This window comes from Dermochelys coriacea, chromosome 2 (genome assembly GCF_009764565.3).
Source record: "Dermochelys coriacea isolate rDerCor1 chromosome 2, rDerCor1.pri.v4, whole genome shotgun sequence".
Lineage (NCBI taxonomy): Eukaryota > Metazoa > Chordata > Testudines > Dermochelyidae > Dermochelys > Dermochelys coriacea.
The window spans coordinates 257,698,865-257,715,264 of record NC_050069.1 but is presented as its reverse complement, the minus strand read 5'-3'; the positions used below and the strand labels follow the sequence as shown (position 1 = coordinate 257,715,264).

Here is a 16,400-nt window from a genome sequence, read left to right as displayed (position 1 = left end):
TTTCCTCACCGGTCCTTTGTCTCCTTCAATGCACTGCATGGACAATGCTCAGGGAAAGAATTGGGTTGTTGTGTAGTGAATGAGACTGATTTGCTCTAGCAGTTAGAAAGTGTGTACAGAATAAAGTAGGGGATTGCAGGAAGAAAAAGGATGGTCTTGTGGCTAAAGCAGGTGAGTGCTGCACATGAGAACTCCATACTACCCGCCTCTGTCATAGAGCTTTTATGAGATATCAAGTAAGTCACACTAATTAAATTGTGGGCAGGTGGCCACTACTTAGGTGTTCGACATTTTCTGGGTGCCCAACTTGAGATATCTGAAGGCTGATCTGTGAAAGGGCTGAGCACTCAACTCCAGCTAAAGCCAATGGGAGCTGTGGATTCTCAACATGTCAGTAAAGTAACGTGATCTAGAGGAATAAGTACAAGGTTGGGAGTCAGGCGGCCCTGAGTCTAATTCTGGCTTTGTCACTGATTCACCGCATGGCCTCAGGCAGTCTCTGTCTTAGTTTTGCCAGCTGTAAAACGGGTAGAATGTTTTCTGATCTTGCAGTGGAGATAGGTTCATTAATGTTTGTGTGGCACTCATACCATAGTGGCAAGCATCCTAGAAAAGACCGTGAAGAAACAAATAATTCCATATTCACTGTAGGCTTTGGACGGTGTGTAATAAATAAGGCTGTGATCTCTAACTGAATGATAAGCATTAAAATACCAAACAGCTGCTCCATTCCCTGAGCGTTCTCTGTCCTGTGCACTGACTGAGGCAGGGATCACATGGGGAAAAAAAAAACAGTATATGATCATGTAATTTAAGACTGTACTGTAATTAATATGCAGAAGTGGATCAAATTAATGTTGCACAGGCAACCTAAATTCTGGCATTTCCTAACTTTGGAGTGTTTGACTTTGCAAATAAAGGAAGTTCTTTTAACATAATATTTTTGGAAGGGGGACCCATTTTAAGGCTGCTTAACTTCAACTCATTAGTAACATTCTGATCCCCATGAATTTCAAAGCCCTTAAAGGCATATTATCCAGGCTCTTCAGCTCACCAGACTATACTTTGGTATTTTATTCTTCACATCTAACTTTAAATCTTGTAACTCAGCAACACTGGATAAAAATCACATTTAAACAGGAAGACAGGGCACTCTAAACTGGAAGGAGGCCAGAAACCCTCCTTGAGCCAGCCCCACTTTTGTAGTTACTGTATCTAACTATATTTCCATTTTATTGGTGTGTCCTCTCTAACAACTACCTGCATTAGTTATCTTACTTGTAACTAATAGAGAGTAAGTCTTATTCATGTACTTAATATAGTTACCTACCTCAAGTAACTATTAGTTCACTTTAAAGAAAGAATTTCCACCTAAACATGAGTACCTGTCTTTTAAATAAATGTAAGTTGTAGTTCTAAATATTCTCAGTTGTCTCTAGTTCAGATAGCACTGCAGTTATCTAGCCATACTGTTTCAATATTTTGTATGTCTTAAAAAGATTCTCATATAGGTATCAAACAAACTTCATCAGTTTTCCATACATCCTCTTTTCTGCCAGGTCAGTGCACAAGATATTCTAATGACTGTTGTAGTGTTCTACTACTCAATTCTCCCCCAGTGCAAGTTGCTACTGTTTACAAACGCCTGCTTTCTTTGTCAGGTTTTTACCCTCTCCAGTATATTATCTGGTTTCAGAATAGCAGCCGTGTTAGTCTGTATTCACAAAAAGAAAAGGACGACTTGTGGCACCTTAGAGACTAACAAATTTATTTGAGCATAAGCTTTCGTGAGCTACAGCTCACGAAAGCTTATGCTCGCTACAGCCCATGAAAGCTTATGCTCAAATAAATGTGTTAGTCGCTAAGGTGCCACAAGTCCCCCTTTTCTTTTTGAGTATATTATCAAGTTACTTAGATTGCAGATTTGTGCTCTATGAACTGTATCAAAAGATTTCCTAAATCCAGCTAAATTTATATGCCTAACTTCCTTCCCTGAAACACACTGAGGAAGTAATAAAACTATCACGGGTCTGACGTTATTACTCTATCTGTGAATCCATGCCAAGCCTCCTCGATTGTGACATCAATAGCACATAGCTAGAAGTAAGGGTGGAGAAGGCTCTTTTAATCCATGGCACTATTTTCAGTGGTTTATTCCTCCATGGGGAAAAAATTAGCTTTTGAGCTGGAATTTCTCATACAAGATCTCAACCAGTAATTTTATTTTATTTTTTAGTTCAAGGAAACATCAGCCATTTGAGTTATCCACGTGATGACGATTCAACAAATTTAAGTAATATTTCCATATACCTTTTCCTGAATTCAGACAACATAAAACATTTCAATTTAATGGCATTAGACTTGAGTATTTGTAGCCTTCAGTGGAGAATGCATGTTTTGCAAAGTCTGTTAGTTAAGAAATTAAGTTAATGAGTGTAAACAGCCTACTCTGCATAGGCAATTCATTATTTCCCTTAATTGGTTCAGAGTGTGCCCAGCTACACAACCCTGAGCAGCTTGTACTTAGCAAGCAGTACAATATAATATAGTGGGAGAAAACTACACTTTTTTCTATAGCTGTAAATGCACATTTCATAGTAATTCACATGCTCTTCAAGTGAATTTTAATACTGCTCCTCCAGCGAGATTATGCACATAAATGAATTGTGCACTGTTGATTTATTTTTAATTTGTACCCTTTTCTACAGCATTAAATGCACATGTGCCATGTTATGGCATATTTGTTGGGTGATCATATAATGAAACACCACTTTAATGCACAAGTACAAGGGGCTTAAATATTGTAATGAGCAGATAAGAATCTATTTAGATTCTTACACCACATCTATGCCATAACAGATTAGATGAGATTAAAGGACAGAGTTAAGATTGCTCTAGGAACCATAACCCTAAATGTCCTGACCTTCGTATCATTAATATCTCAACCTTAGTGTTGCAACAAGGTACCGTTTGGCATATAACATCAACCATTATCTAGGTTACTAAGCAAAAGACACTAGAATTTGATAGAACCTGGAGACTGTCCTTTTTCCAGGAGACACCTCATAGGTAATTAAGTAGCAACATAGCTGCATCCCAACAAGATTGCCCTTGGGAGCCCAGCAGCTTGTGTGTGTGTGTGTGCTGAACACAAAAACCAGTAAAGGCCATGAGGACATTAAAGCAGTTGCATTTGTTTTAAAGGCCTGTTTGTCACATTTTATCATTTCTCCTGGGATCACAGCATAACAGCATGGGGCAACTAAAAGGCCACCATCAAGATACAAACTGAACACTCAAGAAGTGTATAATTAAAACTGACTTGATTAATTAAAATCTTTCTAAAAATTCAAAATGGAGTTTTCACCATTTATGTTGTTTGTTAACACCTGGTATCTCACTCAGCTTGGACCATAAAACTAGACTGGTCAGTTTGTACCTTCTGGTTCTCATGCCACAGGGTTAGTGTGTTATAAGCATATCTTCTCAATTTTGGGCATTTGAACAGGTTTTAAGAGATTGCAACCATCCTTTCTTTCTTTACAACTAGATGGGAGGGGTTGGGAGGCCCAGAAACATTCTTCTGTTGTAATGCAGGATAATAGTATGGAAGCGGTTGAGAACCAGTGCATTACAGCATGGGGGCACTGTGTTATACCATGCACCTGTCACAGTGCTGCTGTATTTGGGAGCATATGCTATAGGCGGAAATCTGGTTATGCTAAACACTTCTGTTTGGAAACAGAAAATGGTAGTGAAATGTTCCTGTTCCTATGAGGATCAGCACTACAATGAATAGAGTCTGGAAGGACTGATTTATTGGATTGGGGGGGGGGGAAGGGGGAGAGAGTAAAATTTAAAGGAATATGGAGCTTGACTATGCAACTACTAGGATGGTGGGTGTAGTGGGAAAATAACCCAGCTACAAATATTTGAAGGAATAAGAGGAATTACTTCTGAGCTATATGGAGAGGCAGAATTGCTAAGAGGAATGGGATAGAGCTAGGAATAATTTCAATGAATAGGACAAACTTTTTGACTTTGGGTCAAATTTGGCCCTGACATAATCCCAGGGATTTCAATAGGGTTGCACAGGAAATAAGTTCAAGTAGAATTTCGTATGAGACCTAAACTCCAGAATGGTCTCTCCCAAGCAGTGGTGGAAACCTCATGTCTTGAAATATTTAAGATCAGACGGGATAAAATAATTAGAAAATATACAGTTGGGAATAATCTATTTTCCTGCAAAAATAGGATTAGTTCTATTTTGGTATTTAAATCATAGAACCAGACCACCATCTTGATGACCCAGTACGTTTTTGCCCATATCTCCGAGTGCTATGATTCTATTATACTACCTTCTAGCTACAATTTTTTTAAACTAAAAAGTATCTTAGGCTCAGAACTAGTGGACAGTGTTCCTTCAAACTTTGAAACTAAGGAAAACTTTTTAAAAATTGCAATTGTTCTCCTTAGATAACATAACATAACATGAGGCAAGACCATATTTTCCTAAAATCCAAGCTCTTTAATGCATCCACACCCTTCACACAGAAGTGCCCATCTCCCCTACAGACGGCACCATACTCCAACACACTTGTACTTCAATGGTGCATCTCCCCCAGTCTCTGCCAAACTAAAATCCTACCCTCAACCCAGCTAGCATGGACAGGGAGTAAAGAAACCCTTTACAATATCATTAAAGCTAGAATATCCCAAACCCTAATACCCCCCAAGATCTGTGTTTTTCTAGACAGCTCCAAATGACTGTTTTCCCTTATGTAGCCAAGTACTCTTGGAAGAACATATTGCTCTTCACTCAATGGTACAGGACACATTTTTCAGAGCATGCCAGAATTGCTGAGCTTTCCTGTAAAAAAAATCCCAAAAGGGCCTTTTGTGTTTTCCATATTGAAAGCAAAGAGTTAAGTGAGAATTTTGAGAGATATACAAGCAATTAAAGCAGGTTAATGAGGTCCAGTTGAATTGGGCTGCTTCTCGACATCACTAATACAATTTGAAAGCCTTTTCCACTTGAAATACAATTTAAATTTGTGTCTCAAGTGATCAGGATAGCTATTACCTGTCATAGCAGTTGAAGTCATCTAACCAGCAGCCTTTCTTCACCAACTCAATGGAGCCAGAGTTGTTTCTCCAAGAAGCATAGCAATGGAGCCGTTTGTCCTTCTCTCCTTCACAGCGTTCCACACCACTCTGATTGGTCTTCTCCAGCTCCCAGTTGGCATTGTAGTAGATGCATTCTCTCGTCTCTGCCTCCCCATAACCTGGCCCTGAGTATCCAAAACCAAAATATGCTTACATGAAACCAAAGTTAAATACATGAAAAGACATTTCCACGTGCTTAGCTGCTGAGCGTCAGTGAGGTGGGTATACTACTTAGTGTGCATGTTTTATCCTTATCTATACTTTATATGGAACACAGCACTGTAACAGCTGATCATATCACATTTAATTAACTCATTTATCTTCCCCACCCCTGTGAGGCAGAGAAGTATTATTCTCATTCTGCAGACAGGGAATTAACCCACAGAGTGGTTATGAGATTTGCTCAAGGTCAGACAGGAAGTCTATGGGAAAACTAAGAATTGAACAGCGATCTCCTTGAGTGTCAATCCAGTGCCTTATCCACAAGATCATCCTAGGAGGAAGTGTAATGTTCAAGTGACGACCAACGACCTGCAGAGAGTTGTGTGGCCTCACCTTCAGTACAGGACTATAGCCCACAAACGCCTAGGTCTGGAACGGACCCTTAATGGAATGGAATGGAACCTTAAACTGAGTGGGCTCCATTTAACTCAAAACAGAGCATTATGAGATATACCTTCTCATTAAGTAGGGGGGATGCTGGAATCTTCTCCTTTACCATGGGAACCTAGTGAAACCCAGGGCCCCTGGAAAGTTGTTACAGGTACTCTTGACATTTCTCTGGTGTAACAATAATGGAAAATTAACATAAGTGCAACCAACATTTCAGTACTATTGGTAGGCCAGAGTACAAAGAAAAGACACTTCCAAAAATCATCATCATCATGCTTAAGTGGAGTAAATGAAATTTTGTATGCCCTAATCATCAAAGGAAGCTAGTGTTTTGCTGGACTGTCATACAGCATAACCACTCCCCTCACCAAGACAGAAACATTCTATCTGAAGGATAAGGTTCCTTTGGGGTCTGAGGAATTATTTGTGATGGGTGAAATTCACCCTGTCCCTCACCTAAATCCCACTTACACAATATTATAGCAAATGAACATTTCTGAGGGTATAAGTGGGACATCAGCCTCAGGCTGGGTCTCTGCACACGGGTGAATTTCATCCAACATGATTCCCCTCTCCCGTCCGCCGTTAAGTTGACTGAGGCATACCCAGTAACTGGGTTGAGTTAAATAAGCCACCATGAACTGATGAAAGCAAGGAATCTCTCATCGTCCTACTGATACTAACTAGAAGCCAAAGTAGTAACAAGGCCTCACCGGAGTCAAAATGAAATGCTGCCAAAAACTGTTACACTGATCCAAAGTACCAAAAGAATTTTTTGAATTGAAAATAGGATCAACTATGAGATGAACAGATCACACTCAGACATGCACAGTCGTATGTCTCAAAAATCCTAGCTTTGTTATAGACATATTCAGTACAAGGTATTTTATAGATTAGCGTTAAAAGTAGGAGGAGAAATCAAATGCAACAAGACACATCAAGAACAGAGTATAAATAGAAACTCCAGAAACATCACCACTGAGCCACAAATAGCAGGCTGCTTTTTAAACGCCTGCTGAGATGCTGAACTATAAACACATTACACACAACCCGGAATAGTTTAAGTTTTCAAATTAGTATTATCCTCTTAGGCTGTAGCCATACCACCACAGGATCACGCAAGTTAAAACAAGGTCAGGTCTGGTCATTACACTTTGACAGGTTGCTTCCAAGGAAAAATCTACGTATTGGCAATTCAGTAAACAACATTGAATCAATCCTCCAGCATGGTGATAAAGGAACAATCGTGCTGCTAGAAGTGTCATTATCTTGCTGAGATGTAAAAATCAAGCTCCTGACTCCTTGTGACCAATGAAAATCTCAATGCACTTTCAGGTTTCAATTCCGCACACTTTACAATTTGCCTTGGGGTGAAGGTACTTAGTCCCCATTACTACAGTATCTGAGCACCGCACAATCGCTAACATTTATCCAAAAAACCACCCCATGAGGTAGGGCAGAGCTTTTATCCCCACTTTACAGATGAAGAACTGAAGCACAGAGAGACTAAGTGACTTGCCCAAGGTCATATAGGAAATCTGTGGCAAAGCAAGGAATTCAACTCGGGTATCCCAAATCCCAGACTAGCATCTTAACCACTGGATCAGCCTTCCTTTCTACAGCCTGTAACCTCCTGATGTGCATTAAATCTTCCTCACTTCCTCTCTGAATTGTTGCAGGGTGAGAAGATTTTCCTCCATTTCACTGGTGGGTGTACATCTGTAGAGAGCTTTGAGAGCGGTCTGCATTCAAGGTGCTATCCCAGTGTAAATTTAGCCTTGTCTACACCAGGAAATTAGCCTATTACTAACAACTGATGCTGAACAAGGTTTTAGTACAAGGATGGACCAGGACAAACCATGGCTTCTGAAATGGTGCGGAACATGGTTTGCTCTGAGCCATTCTTGCAGTTACACCTTGCTATGCACCAAGTCAGCTGCCCTGGTTACGTGACTTGACCCATCGTCAGCACTGGGTAATTACTCTGGTGTGGGGTAGACAGACTGGAGGAACTCTTTGTATTTTTAAGAGGTGTTTAATTCTCCAATACCTCTTCTTTTCCCTCAAGAAGAATGTTTAATCTGTATCATGGGAGAGATTTAAAAGGGTGGGAAACAGCCATAAAGTGGAGCTTCAAAACAAAATTATATTCAAAATGCACACAGGAGAGTTCAATTTTAATAGCACCTGAATTTTTTAATCAGCATTTGCAAATCTCCATCCAAGTCCTCCTCTGACAAGTTGCTTACTATAGTAAAAACCAGCCAAAAATATCCCCACACAAAGAGAAGAGTCAATATTGCTTCTTCTCTACAAAGCCTTTGCATTTGATCTGTTGATATTTACATGACAATTTGTTATAGAATTAAGCCTGTCTCTTAAATATTCAGTGAAATCAGCGGCAAATAATGGAGAATTGTCTTGTGTGCAGGAAAGTAAGGGATGCCTTTTTTCTTTTAAAGCTATGAATGTCTTTGCTTTATTGTAATGTGTAACATGGCTTCCATCTTAAACAGTTGCTGACTGCTCGCTAATATTCAACATAATCTTCTGGTCTTCTCTAGAAAATGATTGCTCAAACAAAGAATGCATAAAGATCAAGAATTCAATAAAATCTTCTCCACAGAACCAAAGAGGGATAATATTCCCCAACTTTCCACTAAGCTTGCTGGAGTGAGATTTTTCTTTCTTCCCTACCCAAACCTCCTAGACAGCAGCCTCACCTAGTGAGCCAAACAGAGGGTTGGTAGCCCCCAATTCTAGTCCCAGCTCAGACAACTCTCTGTATAACCTCGGGTACAAATGCATAACCTTCACTACCCCCTCTGGAAAGTGGGGAGAACATAATGTACAAGGATGTTGTGATGAGTAATGTTTGCAGAGTGCTTTGGAAAGGAAATGTAAAAAGCAGTAGTTGTAGTTCTGGGACCAGAAAGCAGTAGACACTTGAGCATGAGAAATTCTGTAATAAGCTTGGGGCGTGCCCCCCACAGAACATGGGTCTTCTCTGGAGCAAGCTTCAAACTAAGGGTAAGATTTGTTTCCAAAAAAATCTAAATCTACATCCAGCAAATATGCCAAAAACCCTTTGGTGTCTTATCTGCACCACACGTACACCCGAGTTACAGAAAAAACGGATTTTCTTTGTTTTTTAAAAATAGCCCTTAAGGGTAGTTGTCTTAAAGAGACACTTCTTTATAAACTGCCCTGTTTGCAACATACTCTTAGTCCCAAAAAGTCATTTGGCAAGTGTCTTATCCTGCTGTGTTTCTACAGCAACAAGGACTAAGGTGGGACCCTTTTGTTTCTCTCCAGGACAGTCTCAGCAGGCAGTTGCACACCTTTCGAAATGAGTGTTAAATTACCCGCAGCTGCAGTTCAACCTTCTGTAATGGGTTACGTTGAGCCCTAGTCTACACTACAAACTTAGGACAGTATAATTATGTTGCTCAGGGGTGTGGAAAACCCACACGCCTGAGAGATGCAGTTATACTGACCTAGCTCCCAGCATAGGCCCTACTATATCGATGGGAGGGCTTCTCCCATCAACGTAGCTACCACTTCTCAGAGAGGTGGAGTATCTACACGATGGGAGAATCTCTCCCACCAACCTAGGTAAAAAGAAAAGGAGGACTTGTGGCATCTTAGAGACTAACAAATTTATTTGAGCATAAGCTTTTGTGAGCTACAGCTCACTTCATCGGATGGTAGCGTCTTCACGAAGCACTACAGCTGCACCATAGCAGCGCTGTAAGTGTAGACAAGCTCTGTGACAAGTGATGCGAAGTTGGTAGCAAAAACGCATTCTTTGCGGCCTCTGTATTAAAACCACATTAAGGTAAATTGAATGAAGGTGGGGAGGCTTAAACAGGTTGGCAATATCCCTTGAAGGAAGAAAACACCGTGTAGGTGTCACTTCATAGCTTGTGTAGTCCCTTTTAATAACTAAAATGAAAGCTCTATTGAAGGAACATGTTGAGTCAAACTAGAGTGCATAAAAATTAGCACAGTATAATGGGTAATTTACCAAAATTTTGGGCCTGATTTTCAGAACTACAGAGCTTTGGAAATACAAATGCATGCACAACTTATGTATTTGCATGCCTAAATGGCTATTTGTGCATGTAATTTTACATTATAGGATGACCATGCTTGCACACTGAATTGCTGCAGTTGCATGTACCAAATAAGCAATGAAGCATACATATTTGCATATATAATTATGAAAACCAAGCCATGTGTGTCTTACTGGGTTATCTATAACAGATCAGGGAGCCCTTAAAGGAGAGACATAAGCCACCAAGGAAACAAAGACGACCCAGAAAAATGTATGCATAGATTCTTTGGCTTGAATAATACCTCAAATCGTACCAAAGGCCAGCATAGTGGTGAAAATAAATTCTGTATTTGTCCATAAAAATCAAGATCTGTTTAAAAAAAAAAAAAAAAAAAAAAACACTGCCACCACCACGTTTTTCAAAGTCACACCTCTTTCCCCATATAAAAGCTGCAGCACAACCACCACCAAAAATCTCTTAAATGGGGTGGACTTCATTATACACCTAATAGGCCTGGAAAAACACTAAATGAGCACTCAGCCTCACCTCTAAAGGGTCTTGAACCACTTTTACACAGTGCTTCTAAAACTGCTTATTCCCTCACCATAAATGGAAATTAAAGGAACCATCACAAGAGTGAAATGCCTGCAAGATGCATGGAAACTTTAAAAAAACACCATAATACAGGTTAAAACTATAAGTGTAATCCCAATTAAAAAACAAAACAAAAAAATAAGAAACCAAAAAATGCCACCAAGGCTAAACAAATTAAAAGAGGCGCTTAGAAGCAAAAAGGCATCCTTTAAAAATTGGAAGTCAAATCCTAGTAAGGAAAAAGGAAAGAACAAACTCTGGCAAGTCAACTGCATAAGTATACTTAGGTAGGCCAAAAAAGAATTTGAAGAGCAACTAGCAAAAGACAGAAAAACTAACAGCAAAAGAAATTGTAAGTAAATCAGAAGCTGGAAGCCCGCCAAACAGTAGGGCCACGCAGTGCTAAAAGAATACTTAAGGAAGATAAAGCCATTGCAAAGAAGCTAAATGAATTCTTTGCATCAGTCTACACTGCAGAGGATATGAGGGAGATTCCCTCACCTGAGTCATTCTTTATAGGCGACAAATCAGAGGAACTGTCCCAAATTGAGGTGTCAGTAGAGGAGGTTCTGGAACAAATTGATAAATTAAAACAGTAATAAATCACCAGGACCAGATGGTAGTCACTGAGGAGTTCTGAAGTAACTCAAAAAATGAAATTGCAAAACTACTGTCTGTGATGTGTAACCTATTGCTTAAATCAGTCTCTGCAACAGATGACTGCAGATAACTAATATGACGCCTATTTTTAAATAAGGCTCCAGAGGCAATCCTGGCAATTACAGGCCAGTAAACCTAACTTTAGTGGGTTGAAAATGTAGTAAAGAACAGAATTATCAGAAACAGATGAACATAATATGGTGGGGAAGAGTCAACACAGGTTTTGTAAGGGAAATCATGCCTCACCAATCAATTAGAATTCTTTGAGGGGGGTTAAACATCTGGACACAAGTGATCCAGTGGATATAGTGTACTTGGACTTTCAAAAAGTCTTGGACAAAAGCTTAAGCAAAAGTAAGCAATCATGGGATAAGAGGGAAGGTCCTCTCATGGATAAGCAACTGGTTAAAGCATAGGAAACAAAGAATAGAAATAAATGGCCGGTTTTCACAGTGGGGAAGAGGTAAATAATGAAGTTCCCTAAGGACCTCTACCGGGACCAGTGCTGTTCAACATATTCATAAATGACCTGGAAGGGGGGACAGACAGTGAGGTGGCATTATCTGTAGATGATACAAAATTTCTCAAGATAGCTCTTCCCAGTCAACCTTGGACATAACTACAAAGGGATCTCACAAAACTAGGTGACTGGACAACAAAATGGCAGATGAATTTCAATGCTGATAAATGCAAGTCATGCACACTGGAAATCATAATTCCAACTAAACATACAAAATGACGGAGTCTAAATTAGCTGTTACCACTCAAGAAAGAGATATTGGAGTCATTGTGAACAACATTCGGAAAGGGATTAGATAGTAAAACAGAAAATATCATAATGCCATCATATAAATCCATGATACCCCCACATCTTGAATACTGAGAGCAGTTTTGGTCACCTCATCTCAGAAACGATACATTAGAATTGGAAAGAGTACAGAGAAGGGAAACAAAAATGATTATGGGAATGGAACAGCTTCCATAGGAGGAGAGATTAAAAAGACTGGGACTGTTCATCTTAGAAAAGAGATGACTCGGGGAGGCGGGAAGAGATTTGCTAGAAGTTTATAAAATCATGAATGGTGTGGAAAACATGAATCAGAACATTATTTAACCCTTCACATAACACATGAACCAGGGGTCACCCAATGAAATTAATAGGCAGCAGCTTTAAAACAAACGTAAGGAAGTACATCTTCACACAATGCACAATCAACCTTTGGATCATTGCCAGGGGATGTTGTGAAGGCCGAAACTATAAACTGGCTTCAAAAACAACAACAAAAAACTGGGTAAGTTCATGCAGGATAGGTCCATCAATGGCTATTTGCCAACATGGCCAGGGATACAACCCCACACTCTGGGTATCTCCAAACCTCTGACTATTAGAAGCTAAGCCTGGACAACAGGAGATGGATCACTTGATAAATTGTCCTGTTTTGTACATTCCCTCTGAAGCACCGGCCACTGTCAAAAGACAGGATACTGGGCTAGAAAGACCATTTGCCTGACCCACTATGACCATCCTTATGTAGCATAGTGGTTTAATTCTAGTTTTACTCAAAATGTGTATAAATATGTAAAGCAGCAACTTCATGACGACATTTTGAGCTGAACCATTTGCTGCATCCCTGTGGATATAAGGAGTCCCTTGCTTATTTTTTCACCCTATTTATAAAGCCTTTACATTATAGGTGATCCAAAAATAAGTTAACATCTATACACCATGAATTTACCAAACAAAAATCCAGTCTACTGGTATTAGCATCCATCACCAGTGCCCACGCTTCTTCCAGGTTAATAGGCTGGAACAGCAACCTCTGCTTGATCATCCAAGGCCAGAAATGAATCAAACTGGATTGTAAGGCTTCACACCACTTCGAAGTGACATATGTCTTCAGATGGAGGAGCGGACAGGGTCTTGACTATTTCCACTTTAACTTAAAAATAGCTGGTACAACCAAGACTAGCTGAAAGCATTTTTGTTTTTAAGCCATATAAGGTTTATAACTCCCTAAAACCAGAATTCAGTATAAGACTGAGAATACCAGCAACAGAATGTGCAGAAGGAAGATTAGCTTGAGTTCTGTTTTCTGTCAATAGACTAGGTAGTTCCTAAGACAAAAGCTCCGAAGTTTTCTGTCAATCAGTGGCTGTTAAACTATTCTCAATATATATAATATCACCATGGTAACCCATGGTGATGTCATTACAGCCAGCGAGCCTCAAAAGGACAGGAGGCTTTAAGTCATTTTCCTTTAAAATTAAAAAAGGAACTTCATATTAAGAAATGCATCCTCTCTACTCACCAGGGATGACAATAACCAGGGGCTTCTATATTCATAGCATGACTCAGACTTCACTTCTTCCAGACATCTGTGTAGTGCTTACTTCTCCTTCCCCCACTCTTTTTTTCTTTTAAACTTGGGCTCAAGTCAATTAAAGATAACAAGGAAATTATTCAAAAGAATTAGATTATACTATTTTCTCAAACTACTAATATCATGCATTCCTTGAAATATAGGGAATGTATTTTTAACAGACATTAGCAGTAACTTGGGGAAAGGATGCAATAAAGATTTAATTCTTTTGAATAACTTCCTGTCATTTTAAATTGAATAGGGCTTGTTTCTTTCACAAAGTCTAGAAAAAAAGAGCCCATGAAAGACCACAGAAGCCCAGAATTGCTCGAAGTCCATAACACCAGGTAAGTATTCTTGTTTACAGAAAACTGCTCTGACATGGCAACACTATCTGATTTACTGAAATACTGCGCGCACGCACGCACGCACGCACACACACCCACCCCCACCCACCCACCCAACCCCAGCGAGGCTAATCTGTTGGCCCAAAGCAGAGGATCACTCAGAAAAAGGTTTAACGAATTATTGTTTTGCTAGGTAAAACTGATCCAAGAAGGTTTAGTTAGGACATGATCATTAGCACCACTACCCTGCACCAGTAAAAAAGCACTACCAGTAGTCAAACAATTTCTGGAAATGGGCATTTTCAATTTCAGCTCAACTGGTCATTTTGATATTTTGTTTAAAGGAGGGGGATCATATTATTCATCCATTAGTAAATTCTATTTTGTGTAACCTCAGTTAAGGACAAAGCCAAAATGTAATTATTTTTTCCCCTTTACATGGCTAACTATATCTGTCTCCTCAGAAAGGTTTTGGTTCTTTAATAAAAACACCAGGGAGATCAATCAAAAGCATTTAATGCCTTGTTGCTCCTGCAGTTCATGTTTAAATGCACTTTGGGTCACAAACGAGGCAATTTGGAAAGTCAGAGCTCAAACCAGATTAGTAATCACAAAAACCCAGTGGGGGATGTGTGTGTTATATTATTTGCAGTGATGTTGTAGCTGTGTTGGTCCCAGGATATTAGAGAGAGGTGTGAGAGGTAATATCTTATTTTATTGGTCCAATAAAAAATATCTTACCTCACCTACCTTGTCTGTATTATATTAGACAGACAGACCAGTGCTGTATTTAAGAGGACAAAACACCACAAAAGTTAGGAAATTGTGCATCAGAGCAAGGCATGGCCACACAGCACTTATCTCCATATATCTCAATGTGTGGAGTGTGGCACAATTGGGGTTTATTAACATCCTATGGAATGTATGCTTCAGTCTGACCCTTGCCACAGAGTTAATAGGCAAATGCCAACCATTTCTCCATTAACCCTACTCATTAGGAGGTGTCTCTCCACAGTTTCCTTGCTTCATTAAACCAAGACATTGCCTTGCTTAACACATGATTTCTTCAAAAGACCTTTTTTCTCTCCCTGTATCACGGGATTTCAGATAAGTAGCCTTTATAGAGGGCAAGCTGTTGCATAGCACCATGAAATGTCTTTTGAGATATTTCTCTTAAATCTATCTGAAATACACTTTTATATCAGCATTAATTATGAGATTATTATTTCTTTGTATTATCATAGCACTCAGGAGTCCAGTCATACTCCACAATCCCTAGCTGTACAAACACCTAAAAAAGTCTGTTTCTGCCCCCAACTGCTTACAATCTGAGTGGAAGAAAATCTGAGCGTTTAAAAGTGAGGTTTTATATATCCTAAAGACATTTTCTATTAAAGTTAACCAAAGCGAGGAGATCCTTCCAATCAGATGTCATAGATAACTAAAAAGAAAAGGAGTACTTGTGGCACCTTAGAGACTAACAAATTTATTAGAGCATAAGCTTTCGTGAGCTACAGCTCACTTGCATCCGATGCATCGGATGCAAGTGAGCTGTAGCTCACGAAAGCTTATGCTCTAATAAATTTGTTAGTCTCTAAGGTGCCACAAGTACTCCTTTTCTTTTTGCGAATACAGACTAACACGGCTGCTACTCTGAAACCATAGATAACTAAGCGTTCTTTTCCACAATTTCATTGCCCACAACATTCCATCTCCCTGCTCATGACCCCATGCCACCACTGTTTCGAACCCCAGGACAGCCCTGTCAGAGACAGCGCTTCCTTTCCTAGCTCTTCTCCAGGGAGAGTGTAGTCATGTGTTTATAACATGCAATATAGACCTATAACAATGTAGAAAGAAGTCGTCTCTGGTGAATTTGGGATGCATCAGGAGAGGCATTTCCAGTAGGGATAAGGAGGTTTTAGTACAGTTATACAAGGCACTGGTGAGACCTCACCTAGAATACTGTGTGCAGTTCTGGTCTCCCATGTTTAAAAAGGATGAATTCAAACTGGAGCAGGTACAGAGAAGGGCTACTAGGATGATCCGAGGAATGGAAAACTTGTCTTATGAAAGGAGACTTAAGGAGCTTGGCTTGTTTAGCCTAATTAAAAGAAGGTTGAGGGGAGATATGATTGCTCTCTATAAATATATCAGAGGGATAAATATAGGAGAGGGAGAGGAATTATTTAAGCTCAGCACCAATGTGGACACAAGAACAAATGGGTATAAACTGGCCACCAGGAAGTTTAGACTTGAAATCAGACGAAGGTTTTTAACCATCAGAGGAGTGAAGTTTTGGAATAACCTTCCAAGGGAAGCAGTGGGGGCAAAAGATCTATCTGGTTTTAAGATTCTACTCGATAAGTTTATGGAGGAGATGGTATGATGGGATAATGGGATTTTGGTAAGTAATTGATCTTTAAATATTCAGGGTAAATAGGCCAAATCCCCTGAGATGGGATATTAGATGGATGGGATCTGATTTACTATAGAAAATTCTTTCCTGGGTATCTGGCTGGTGAATCTTGCCCATGTGCTCAGGGTTTAGCTGATCGCCATATTTTGGGTCGGGAAGGAATTTTCCTCCAGGGCAGATTGGA

General features: G+C 39.6%; 1 protein-coding gene across 4 annotated transcripts in view; it reads right to left on the bottom strand.

The window, feature by feature from the left end:
- ACVR2B (activin A receptor type 2B) overlaps positions 1-16,400 on the bottom strand; it is a 163,744-nt gene that overhangs the window by 24,741 nt on the left and 122,603 nt on the right. For all 4 annotated transcript variants that reach the window (XM_038392133.2, XM_043509700.1, XM_038392134.2 and 1 more), the window contains exon 2: positions 5,084-5,291. In XM_038392133.2, coding sequence (XP_038248061.1) covers positions 5,084-5,291 — 208 coding nt within the window. The remainder of the gene's footprint in view (positions 1-5,083; positions 5,292-16,400) is intronic.